This window comes from Typha latifolia, chromosome 4, assembly GCF_019914945.1.
Source record: "Typha latifolia isolate L0001 chromosome 4, TyphaL0001v2, whole genome shotgun sequence".
Classification (NCBI taxonomy): Eukaryota; Viridiplantae; Streptophyta; class Magnoliopsida; order Poales; family Typhaceae; genus Typha; species Typha latifolia.
Genome location: NC_133089.1, coordinates 10,092,848 through 10,104,849, shown reverse-complemented (window position 1 = coordinate 10,104,849; position 12,002 = coordinate 10,092,848). Strand labels below are relative to the sequence as shown.

At 33.5% G+C, this 12,002-nt stretch overlaps 1 protein-coding gene across 3 annotated transcripts in view; it reads right to left on the bottom strand.

The window, feature by feature from the left end:
- Positions 1–12,002, bottom strand: part of LOC140785880 (small ribosomal subunit protein uS8my-like) — a 48,289-nt gene that overhangs the window by 32,596 nt on the left and 3,691 nt on the right. For 2 of the 3 annotated variants that reach the window (XM_073133964.1, XM_073133966.1), the window contains exon 2: positions 9,459–9,619. In XM_073133964.1, the coding sequence (XP_072990065.1) occupies positions 9,459–9,619 (161 nt within the window). Of the gene's footprint in view, positions 1–2,807; positions 3,354–9,458; positions 9,620–12,002 lie in introns of those variants that run through there. The other variant, XM_073133965.1, reaches the window with a different exon arrangement.

Here is a 12,002-nt window from a genome sequence, read left to right as displayed (position 1 = left end):
GACTTGGCTTTCATCCTAGGAGTCGGAATTCAAATCTGAGGACATATCGGGGGCTCGCATCGATTGTGAGAGTCGAAAGACATCTTTGGATTGCATAACGGAGGAGTACAAATCATTGAAATGTATTTCAAAATTTTCTTCTATGTCCATCATGGATTTATAGGGATTGGGATCTGTATAATATTGATTAATTTTTGGGATGCATTTGGAATCTCTATATGTCCTTAAGGGAGTAAAAATTAGTTTTGAAATTTTATAATTTATAATTCATATCGGGTATAATGTTTGAGCTAATTATATATTGAAAGTTTATATTGTTCCTTATTTGTATACTAATTTAGGGTATAATTTTATAATAGGTAAAGAATGGTCATTTGTTTATGGTATTGTGATACGATCTCCTCTTAAAAAGGGATTGATCCGACTCACAACTAGTTTTAGGTAGAAATTTGTACGAAGTTTTCAAAATATTTTTCGATGGATCAATATGAAATTTTGATGTGGTAGCCCTGGGAAAAAGCTTTCAAACAAATCTAATTTCACTCAAATCAGATGGCTAGATCGATAGGCTTGCGTAGCTACTCGATCAATACTTCAGTCTCTAATCTAGGCCCATGGCACTGTCTCTAATAGTCTAAGACTTTGACTAGTTCATTTTAGTTGTCTTCATCCAATGTGAAAAAACTAACTTAGACATGCGTAGGTATTTAAATCTTAGGCAATGATATCAATCCTTTGCTTAAATAAACGCGGAACAAATGTCAAAGAGTAAAGCAAAGATGAATGTCAAGATTTCTACGTGAAAAAACTCAAACGGGAAAAAAATTACAGATCAAAACCAATCACTAAACTCGTAGCAAATACAATACTAACTTACAAAACAACTCATCGATCCCCACGACTTTATTTCTCTTAGTTTTGCTCGCTAGAACCCGCGATTAAGCACTTCCTTTGATTGATCTTCAATCTCAGTAGCCATCGAGATTGATTCTTCGTCTAGATGATCCTTAAGACAAAAGTTTGGTGCATTGTAGAAAAGACGAACCTTGTTGGTAGAACGTTGTAGCTCCAAAAAATTCTTTTTCAAAAGCACTCACCCACCTCTTTAGAGTTAGGGCATTCCAACCCTTATATAGGTTAACAAGATAAGGCTAAATCTAAGTCAAAACATAACTCTTGAAAGTCAAAAAATTTGCATATTATGTGGATGCGTTAGAACGCAGCCTGAGTGCGTTCAAACAGCCAAAATGCATTCTCTATATGAGCGAACACTTGATTTCACATTCGAATGCAGTGTGAACGGCTATAGGTGCATTCGAACGTAGCCTGAGTGCGTTCGAACGCCTTGTTCAAATAGTAGACTAGACAGTTGAATACAGAGTGCCTATTCTTGTGACTTTTGATAAAATTTTATACTTCTTCAACTATAAGATACTGTTTAATCACTTTAATAATGATTTCAAAATTAATCTTCTACTTTAATATTATTTATCAAATATTTCATAACTTGTCATAACTTATGCATATGCGCATACATAAAATCTAGACATATTATATAAATAAAATTATATTTTGAAACACAATTTGTCAATTATATTAGTATAAATAAAGCCTAACAATCTCCCAATATGACAATTTGTGACAAAATATAATTTCCTAAAATACAAAGTACACCTATAACAATGTATACATCCCAATAGAGCATAGCACAAGTCTTGTTTGCTATGAAAATTCCTACACAACTTCAACATTCATACTAAGTGAAATATATGTGAGGGTATAAAATTAAATTAAGCAATTCATAGCAAACCAAACTGAAATGACTAACTCCATTATATATTACTCTCCCCCTTTTGTCATAAGTCGACAAAAAATGCAATCATGTTTTATTAAAAATATTATAAGTCATAAATCCAATTTTCAAGTATTCAAAATCAAAAATGATTCAAAAGATTTAACACTTGAGTTCACATATCGTATTCAAATATGTTTGGTTTATGTACTTAAGAATTTTAAATTAATTTATGAAAGAAGTCAGACTCACTGTAAAGTCAAGAGAAAATAAATGTATAAATATTTACATTAGCATATTATAAATTAAGTGATTTGATCACTTGAAATTGTCAAAAGAAAATATCAAATTGTAATGTCTCGATAATTAGCTCTAGTAAAGCACAAAAATATAAGACAATTCTATGATATCAAACACCAAAAGAGACACTAAACTGAAGTCAAACTAAACTTAGTTCACATTCTCCTATTTCAATTCAAGAACATTTTTTTATTCTATTTTATTTTATTTTTCGCTCTATTTTCTTATATCAAATAACCATTTTGATGCAATGACGACTTTCACACGTCAGTTAGGTAGTCCTTTTCTCATAATGCACTATATTGATAATATAGATAACTCATAAATAATATAGAGGTGCACAGTGTCAAATTGGACACTATTAAGATGGCTTTCACACTAATCACGTGATAACCTTTTTCATTGATCTTTTATTAAGGATAAATTTTAAGAGGGTGAAACTAAATAAAAAATGTCAAACAGTCAATGTCAACTTAATGAGTAAGATATCCAAAAAAACACCGCATGAAATAATGCTTATATAAAGATTGAATCACAATAACTAAAATTGATGTGCATAAAAGGTGATAAAGAAAATCCAAGAGTAAACAATACACTTAGAGATAATATACCATATGTTAACACAAGTGAGTATAACTCCAATAATAACTTTACAATAAGACAACTTCATGTCATAAAAGTCACTCTTATTCAATAAGTGCATCAAAGTTTTAAATTTTCTCTTTTTTTGTTTTAAAGAAAGCCAACTATAATCCAAAGTAAAAAAAGAAAATGAGAAGCCATAAACAAACAAAAAAAAGTTCGTAAAACGCACAAATTATCAATCAATCCAAAAAATATCTAAGACTCAAAAGTTAGATATATATACAAAAGTATGTAGCTAGAAAATATCAATAAGCAATCAAACTCCCCCTAGCTAGCATATCCTACTAAGAGATCACTCAATAGCATCACCTTGAAGAAGTGTCAAAATGTTTTCTTTCCTAACCCAAACTTGTCTAGTTTTCAACTCATAAATGATAGCACTCGTAGTTTTTATAATAATTTGGAATTAGGTCTTATATGTCTTAGATTGCCATAATGAAAATATGTGAGTATAAACCTTTTTCTACTTACATTTTGTTGAGGAGTGTGTCTCATATTTACCTTTGTCACCCTTGAAGATTCACCACATGTTGATTCAACTTTGACTTTGTAAAGTTTGTCCAAGTTTGCTTTGTAGGTTGAAAAGTTAGATTTAAGTTATCTCCATTTTGGATACCTACAGAAGCAAAAACAGTCTTCTTATTACTTGAATTACCGGTGTATCCAAGCTCATGCCTGTCTTTTTTTTAGAAATTTGAGCCCTTAAAATCTCGTCCACTTTTTTCTTCCTTTTCAGAAATGTCACCTCCTTTAATAATCGCTCTAATTTAGCTTCTACGATCTTCATCTTATCTTTAGTTTCTTCGAATTGTTGAGTGAGGGTTTTGGCACGTTCAAGTTCCATTTTGTACATCTTTTCAAATTGATTTCTTTCTTATTCAATTACCTTGAGTCTCTGAAGTAATCTTATCTTGATTTCTTCCTTTTCAGAAATGTCACCTCCTTTAATAATCGCTCTAATTTAGCTTCTACGGTCTTCATCTTATCTTTAGTTTCTTCGAGTTGTTGAGTGAGGGTTTTGGCACGTTCAAGTTCCATTTTGTACATCTTTTCAAATTGATTTCTTTCTTATTCAATTACCTTGAGTCTCTGAAGTAATCTTATGTCACTTTTCTTAAAATTGAGCAACTCTAGGTAAAAATTATTATATATTTTTTTATATCTCGAATTCTTCTTTTTTAAGTGGTAACACTTCTTGTTCATCTGTACTACTAAAATCAACAATAAAGTCAATATAAAAGAGAGAGAGGAGGTGAAAGCTACATAGTTCTCTTGGTCTTTCTCAAAATTATTATTCGACTCATCTGAGTCATCCTAAGTGACATTTATAGTTTTACCCTTCCTCTTGTGCCGATTTAGACATTCTTGTACAAAATGTCCAAAACCAGATCATTGAAAACAACAAATCTTACTATCATAATTTTTGGTTTTCTGTTTAAAATTATTGTTACTCACCCAAACATTTAAACTAGCAGGATTCTTCTTTTTCTCAAACTTCTCAGCATTGAACTTGTTTGACTTCTTAAAGAATGTAGTAAACTTTTTGACGAACGAAGCTAATATCTCAGCATCTAATTTGCAGTCATCATTTGACTTCTCAAAATTTGCTTCCACAATTGTTAAGGCCATACCTTTGGACTTCCTAGATTTAGAAAGAGTGGACTCAAATGTCTATAGATTACCTACGAATTGTTCAACCTTCATATATCAATGTCCATACTTTCCTCAATGGCAGTGACTTTAGCTTGAAACCTTTTTGGGAGACTTAAGGATCTTACGAACAATTCTATTCTCAAGAATTTTTTCTCCTAGATTGAAACTGAAATTGACTATTCACTTAGTTTTGCATGGAGCTCATCAAAGGTTTCATTCTCTTCTATACGGAGAGTTTCAAAACTAGTAGTCAATCTCTGAAGTTTTAAAAGCTACGGTTCCTTCATGAGTAATTTCTAAGATTATCCAAGCATCTTTAGTTATCTCACATTTAGATATTTTTCTAAATTCATCAGAGGAAACACAAATGAAAATATCATTAATTGCTTTGCTATTCCAGCCAACTTTTTCATAATCCGACATTTCCCAAGACTTAAGAGGTTTTTCAATTAACTTATCATTCACTAAATGCATAGGTGCACTCCAACCATTCACAACGGCAAGCCAAATACGCTTATCTATAGATTTCATAAAAGCTATCATCATAACTTTCCAATATTCATAGTTTGATCCATCAAGAATAGGGAGTTTAATAGAAAATTGTCCATCTCTATGAAAATCCATGCCTAGCGGATCTCTCTAAAGATAAGAGAGCCTCGCTTCTGATACCAATTGAAAAAACTAACTTAAACATGTATATGTATCTAAACCTTAGGCAATGATATCAACATATTTCTTAAATAAATGTGGAACAAATATCAAAGAATAAAGCAAAGATGAATGCAAAAAAATTTCGTGGAAAATCCAAATAGAAAAAAAATGACTTTGTTTCTTTTAGTTTTGCTCACTAAAACTCATGATTAAGCACTTCCCGTGATTGATCTATAATCTCAGTAGCCCTCAAGATTGATCCTTCGTCTGGATGACTCTTAAGATGAAAACTTAGTGCGTTGTAGAAGAGAATAACTTTGTTGGTAGAAGAACATTGTAGCTCCAAAAATTTCTTTTTTAAAAGCAATCACCCACCTCTCCAGAGTTAGAGCATCCCAACCCTTATATAGGTTAACAAGATAAGGCCAAATCTAAGTCAAAATAGAACTCTTGATCGTCAAAAAATTTGCATGTTACATGAGTGCATTCGAACGCAGACCGAGTGCGTTCAAATGGTCAAAATGCATTATTTATATGTGTGAATTCCTGATTTCACATTCAAATACAGTGTGAATAGCTATAGGTGCATTAGAACGCGGCTCGAGTGTGTTTGAATGCCTTGTTCAAATAGTAGACTAGACAGTTGAATACAGGGTGCCCATTCCTATGCCCTTTGGTAAAATTTTATACTTCTTCAACTATAATGACACTATTTAATCACTTCAATAATGATTCTAAAATCGTCTCGAATACTTTGACTTCAAAATTAATCTTCCACTTTAATATTCTTTATCAAATATTTCATAACTTGTCATAACTTGTGCATATACTCATACATAAAATCTAGACACATTACATAAATTAAAATTATATTTTGAAACCCAATTTGCCAATGTCGATACATGAAAGATTTGATGGACTCGAGTTCCTTCGGGAAGGTCGAACCAGTAGGCTACTAGACTAATTCATTATAACACTCGATACGACCTATGGTACTTGTGACCCAGCTTCTGGTTCAGAATTAGTCTCAATGTCGACTGCCGATATTGAACACCAAATCTGGAGGCCGAGCTCTCATGGCCACCTCGGCCCACCTCTAGTGGACTTTGCTAGCTAAAGGGGTGGGTGTTGTTTGGTGTAGTCGGTTGGGAAGGCAGGTGGGTGGGACCATTGGCAATTCCTTCCCCTTGCCATTAGGCTCTCCACGTCTAGATGGGCTTCATACTCAATCATCGACCGGGTCGCACTTCAGGTGTCATTCCCATTGTGAGTGTCGGTCAGCCTACTGACTGCTAATGTTGGTGTTCGCCGGCAGCCACCTCCTTTCTCCTCTTGGTTGGTCAGTTATCAAGAGTGAGGAATGAGGAGGTTGGATAGGCTGGGTTAAGTGCAGCCTAACCCAGCTCGGGCTTGGGTTAGGTGTGGCCCAACTAAAGTGGTGGGCTTGGTGTGGCTTAACCCAAGTGGCGGGTTGGGCTACGAGCAGCCTAGCCTAAGTTTGTGGGTAAGGCCCAAGGTTAATAGATCTTATTGTAGCTTTTGAGTTAGTTGTAGCCCATTGCTTTGGCCATTGTGATGGCCCAAGTGGTTTTATTGTTGTGTAATTTGCATTAATTTGCTTTAGCCTTGTTATTAAATTATCATTGTCAAGCTTATGCTTAAATATTAATCATTTTTAGAGAATAGTTTTGTTAGCTATATTAATTATTATAAGATAATTTTAATAATTTAGATTGTGGTATGAGAATGCCATTACTAATTGTTCCTAATAGGAAATTAGCTCTAATTGGAGTTTATGGTGGTTGAATATAATATTGGTTAATTGAATTTAGCAGGTGAGTCGTGATCTAGGTATATTTATTTTAATTGCTCCTATTGGAGAATTAATACAGATTAGTGTGAGCAAGTTGTATTAGACATGTTTTCTTATTTAGCGAAGTAAGTTAATTAAATATTATCTATTTGACGTAAATTATTTTAATTACTTTTAATAATGTGTTAAGCCTTGGTAAAGCATTGCCAGCTCTACCTATTTATTAAATATGAGAATTCCTAGATTGACCTAGCCAAGCTTATAGTGGATGTCAGTAGAATTATTTAATTAATTAGTGTTATAAATGTTGTGCTTATATTTTTATTACTTCATTATCGAGGTAGATTTCGTACTATGTGAGGATGATCTTGTGACATGGTTGCAGCTAGTTATCTAAAAAGCAATGTCAAGCAAGTAAAACTCCTATAATCTAGGAGTAATTTAGAGAATGCAATGCCTTATCTTTTGGCAGCATTGCATTCATATCATGTATGTACATATATTTATTTTATTGTTATTAATGCAAGTAGTACATGCTAACTTGTTGTTCGGCATTATTATGTGTATCATAATTTCTATGCATACCTATGGATAAGATTATGTATGATAGCACATGATAATGAATAATGATGATTGTTCCATTATTCTTGTTTGTGTACACACGTGCATGATCATAAAGGGAATAATTTCTATGTCTCAATAGTACTCGACACCTACCGGTCAGGGTTACGGATAGGGGACATTACTATACTTATAAATTAGAGCCTATGTTTACGGTGTCAGTCTGTTGATTCTAAATAATCAAATAGTCGTTTGGTCGAGCGATGAGCAATTTACTATCGATCAATAAGAGGCGAACTCTTTAGGGTATTTAAGTTAGAGAGCAAAGATTATGATGATATAGATCTAGCGGGGTATCTGATAACGTAGGGTAAGGGCATCCATAAGGGATAACTCATAAATTTGTGCACAGTGGTGTAATAATGTGGAGTCAAGGGCTCAAAGAGTAGTATCGGTGTGATACTTACTCGTGTGATTAGGCTTACGACTAAGGTCTTTAGTTTACAACAAGTAATTGATCATGCTATTCACTAGGTGATGGTCATGTGATTATATTATTATAGTCTACCCTTTATTAGGGGTGTTTGTGTGGTCGTGTGTGAGTGTTAATGTGGCTTGTAAGGATGGCTCTACATGAGCTTAAGTTAAAAACTTAGTAGTATGAAGTGATGCATATCCTATTGTACAATGTTGATATGGCCTATAGGCGAAACTTTATGTGAGCTCGAGTTTAAGAATATGAAACTCCGGATTGATGCATGTCATGTTATACACACATTAGTTGAACATGATAAGTATGTTGTACTACTGTATTGATTGTGATCATGATGTGCATATTCAGTTTACCTCAATTCAATTCATTCCATTTTATACTTCATTACAGTGTGCATCATAATGTTATATAGATGGCTACCCAAACTATCTTGACCTTTTGGCTACCCCATGGATCAAATATAAAGCAACAAATAAAGAATGACTAATTCTTAGGTTGAATACAAGTAATAATGAGAGCCAAATCCAAAGAGATACAAGCAATAACAAGGAGACTACTTTGACTAACCCAAAGACAGTCTCTTATCTAACCTAAAGATGTCTCTTGGCTAACCCAAAGAGAGACTCTCGGTTATCCCAAAGCAACCAGAATTTTAAGAGCTAAAAGCAATAACGAGGCAACTTGGCTTGGCCCAAATGGTATCACCATCAATAAACTAGATCGACCATCACAAATTGAAATTAAAATAGATCTAGTGTTGAAATAAACAACTAGCTAGATAAGTGACTCAAGCCACGAGTATAATGTCCATGAGGTGGCTCAGTCTGATCCGGATCATATCGCTAACATTGAGATTTTTTACAATAAGTTGTAAAGTTAGGCAAATATATGAAGAGAAACCCTAAAAAATTACAAAATGTTTTAGGCTTCAACCACTTTCTAAATTAGCCAATGCATTCATGGAAGGTAATTGATGGATTAAAGCTCAATAGAATCATGAACATTGCATATTGAAATTTCATGCAATTCAAGTCTATTCTTGTGATGGAATATAAACATAACAATCTTTAAACCTAAGTGCTACTTCACTTAATTCTTGTATTCCGTAACTTTGTTTGCTCAAAGATTGGTCCAATTGTACTAGAAGAGACCCTAAATGTTGAAAAGTTACATGCTCAAGATTAAAATTTTATGGTTTCACAATGGAAACAGCAAATATTTCTTGAGAGGGATTCTGTCACTTCATAAAGCAATCTCTTCAAAACCTGATTCCCCAGTAGATTGTCTTAATTGAGGCATTGGAATGCATGCGAAAAGAACAACTAAAACATGAAGCATTTATTGCTTGGCAAGAAGAAAATATTATTATCCATCATGGAGCACTTGCAGGTCATTGGATGTGTTCCTAATTGTTCTAACACTCTATAACAAATAGTCCAGAACATGCATTAACATACAAAGCAGAAACAAGCATACATGAACCTACTCTGCAAAGAATGCAACCTAATGTAACAAACAAATGTTTTTAAGCATGACTAAACAATACAAACCTGACGTGTCGGAAGCATTCGCAGTCTGTACTGTTCAATGTCCTTAGCCCTAATGTCCTGTCTATAAGTAAGGGCTCGACAATCCTTTATCCTGCCTTGCAACTCTACAGTAATTTTTCCCACTCTATGTGGATCAAAGACCTGAAAATCTTTAATATATCCTGAAGAAATGAATGTATCATAAGTTGAAAAAAAACAATATATATATATATATATATATATATATATATATTTTTGGCACATGCCGTCACTGTTTACATGAACCACAATGGAAACTGGAGTTCACTTTTATATTCAAAAACTATGAATATGTTTCTTACAAGCTAGAACATATATTTTGTACTTACTATAAACTGTTTTCTATTTTCTCATATACTCATATAACACATTGTCTATTTGTTTAAGCAATTTAGATGCCAATCCAATTAATGAAAAGCAATGAAAATTCTAATATAAGGGCAAAAAAATCAAGAATTCTACAAAGCTAGCTTCCTTCTAGCTATATAAGAAAATCAATGAAAATCCTAACACAAAGCCAAAGCTCAAGAATTAAAGCTGACTTCCTTACTTCCATATAGAGTTATAGCTATCACATAAGACATCTAAGTATCTAACAATCTAACTATCTTGTAATTCTTTCCAAGAATAGAGAGAATAATTTGCTGCAGAAAAATAAATATGAATCCTTCCAGATCAGGCTATCAGAATAATTAACACTCATCACGTTGGACAGAATTCAGTGTCAGGTCATCGATCAATTTAGCGGGCCATGTATAAGACATCATAAGATTGTAGATAAAGAATATCTGAAAACATTCTCCTTAGAACTTGCATAATATATGACTTTCACTATTATGTGTCCACATCTTATAGAAGAAAAGGACAGGACAAAATGAAGCTCCAGACATAGCCCTATATTTCTTTTGTTCAAAGCAGCACTCAAGTCTAGGTAACACATAGACAATACCCCAGATGTCTTCTGCCTTTAACATCAACTAGAATACTAGCAGAAACAACTAAAGGAAAAGCTAGAAAATATTTTATAGGCACATAAGTCCATTGGATTATCATAACCTGCAAACTTAAAGAACCGGTGGATTTCTAGAGCTGCAAACACCATTAAGATAAACAAACTTCTCAAGGTATTTCATCTAAACAATGACCAAACACCCTATAAAGGTGTGACTAATCACGCCGAAAGTTTAGAGGTTCACCTTACTACCAAAAAGCATGCAACATACAAAATCGAAATGACCAATGCTAGTTCCCCAAAACCATATAGACGTCCTTTTTAATCCCCTAAGCTATAACGACTAATAACAGAATTAATAACAGAATTAGTTAGCATATTGTTACGCTTGTACAGCTGTCCTGTAACTATTGGTCTTAGCCTGATAGTTAGTTATCAACCAAACTCTTTATATATAGTTTCTTATCTTGTAATAGAAGGAGAGCTGAATATAAAAAGTTTTTTTTCTCTCTTCTTCAACATGGTATCAGAGCACTAGTGTGCTTCCTCTTCCTTTTTCATTTTTTCTTCAATTTGTTCATTGATCTCTATCAATCTTTCCCTTTGTTCTTGATGGCTTCTGGAAGTACCTCTGCTTCTGGATCATCTTCTTTATATGGATCATTGATGAGCAATTTCGCCATTGATGATGTCTCAAGTCCTTACTATCTTCATCACTCTGATAATCCAGGCCTTATCTTAGTTTCTCAACCCCTCACAGAAGAAAACTATGCTTCTTGGAGCCGAGCGATGATCATCGCATTATTTGTCAAGAATAAGGTGTGCTTCATTGACAGAAGTATACTTCGTCCAGCAGGTACTGATCCTTCTATAAATTCATGGATTAGGAATAACAATATTGTTATATCCTGGATCTTGAATTCTGTTTCTAAGGACATATCTGCTAGTGTGATCTTTTCCGATTCAGCTAGAGAAATTTGGATTGATCTCAAAAAAAGATATCTTCAGAAAAACAGTCCTAGAATTTTCCAACTTAGACGTGATCTGATGAATCTCTCTTAAGGAGAGATGAGTGTTAGTACATATTTCACCAAGCTAAAGACTATTTGGGAAGAGCTTAGTAACTATAAACTTGTTTGTACTTGTAATTGCTGTTCTTGTGGGGGAATTAAATCTATTGCAGATCATCACCAAATGGAATATGTTATGTCCTTCTTGATGGGACTTAATGATTCTTTTTCCCAAGTTAGAGGCCAGCTTCTTCTTATGGACCCTATTCCACCTATTAACAAGGTGTTTGCTCTTATTTCTCAAGAAGAGCAACAAAGGAATGTTAATGTTCTTACTAATGGTTCTAATGGACAAAATTATATGGCATTTGCTGTGAAAAATGAAGTTTCTAAATCTATTATTTCCACTGGATCCCAAACCAATAAGAATCAGAAAAAGGAAAGACCTCTTTGCACTCACTGTGGATATCAAGGACATACAATTGACAAGTGTTATAAACTTCATGGTTATCCACCTGGATATAAAGTAAGGCAGAAACATAACTCTCAGATTTCTGCAGTTCA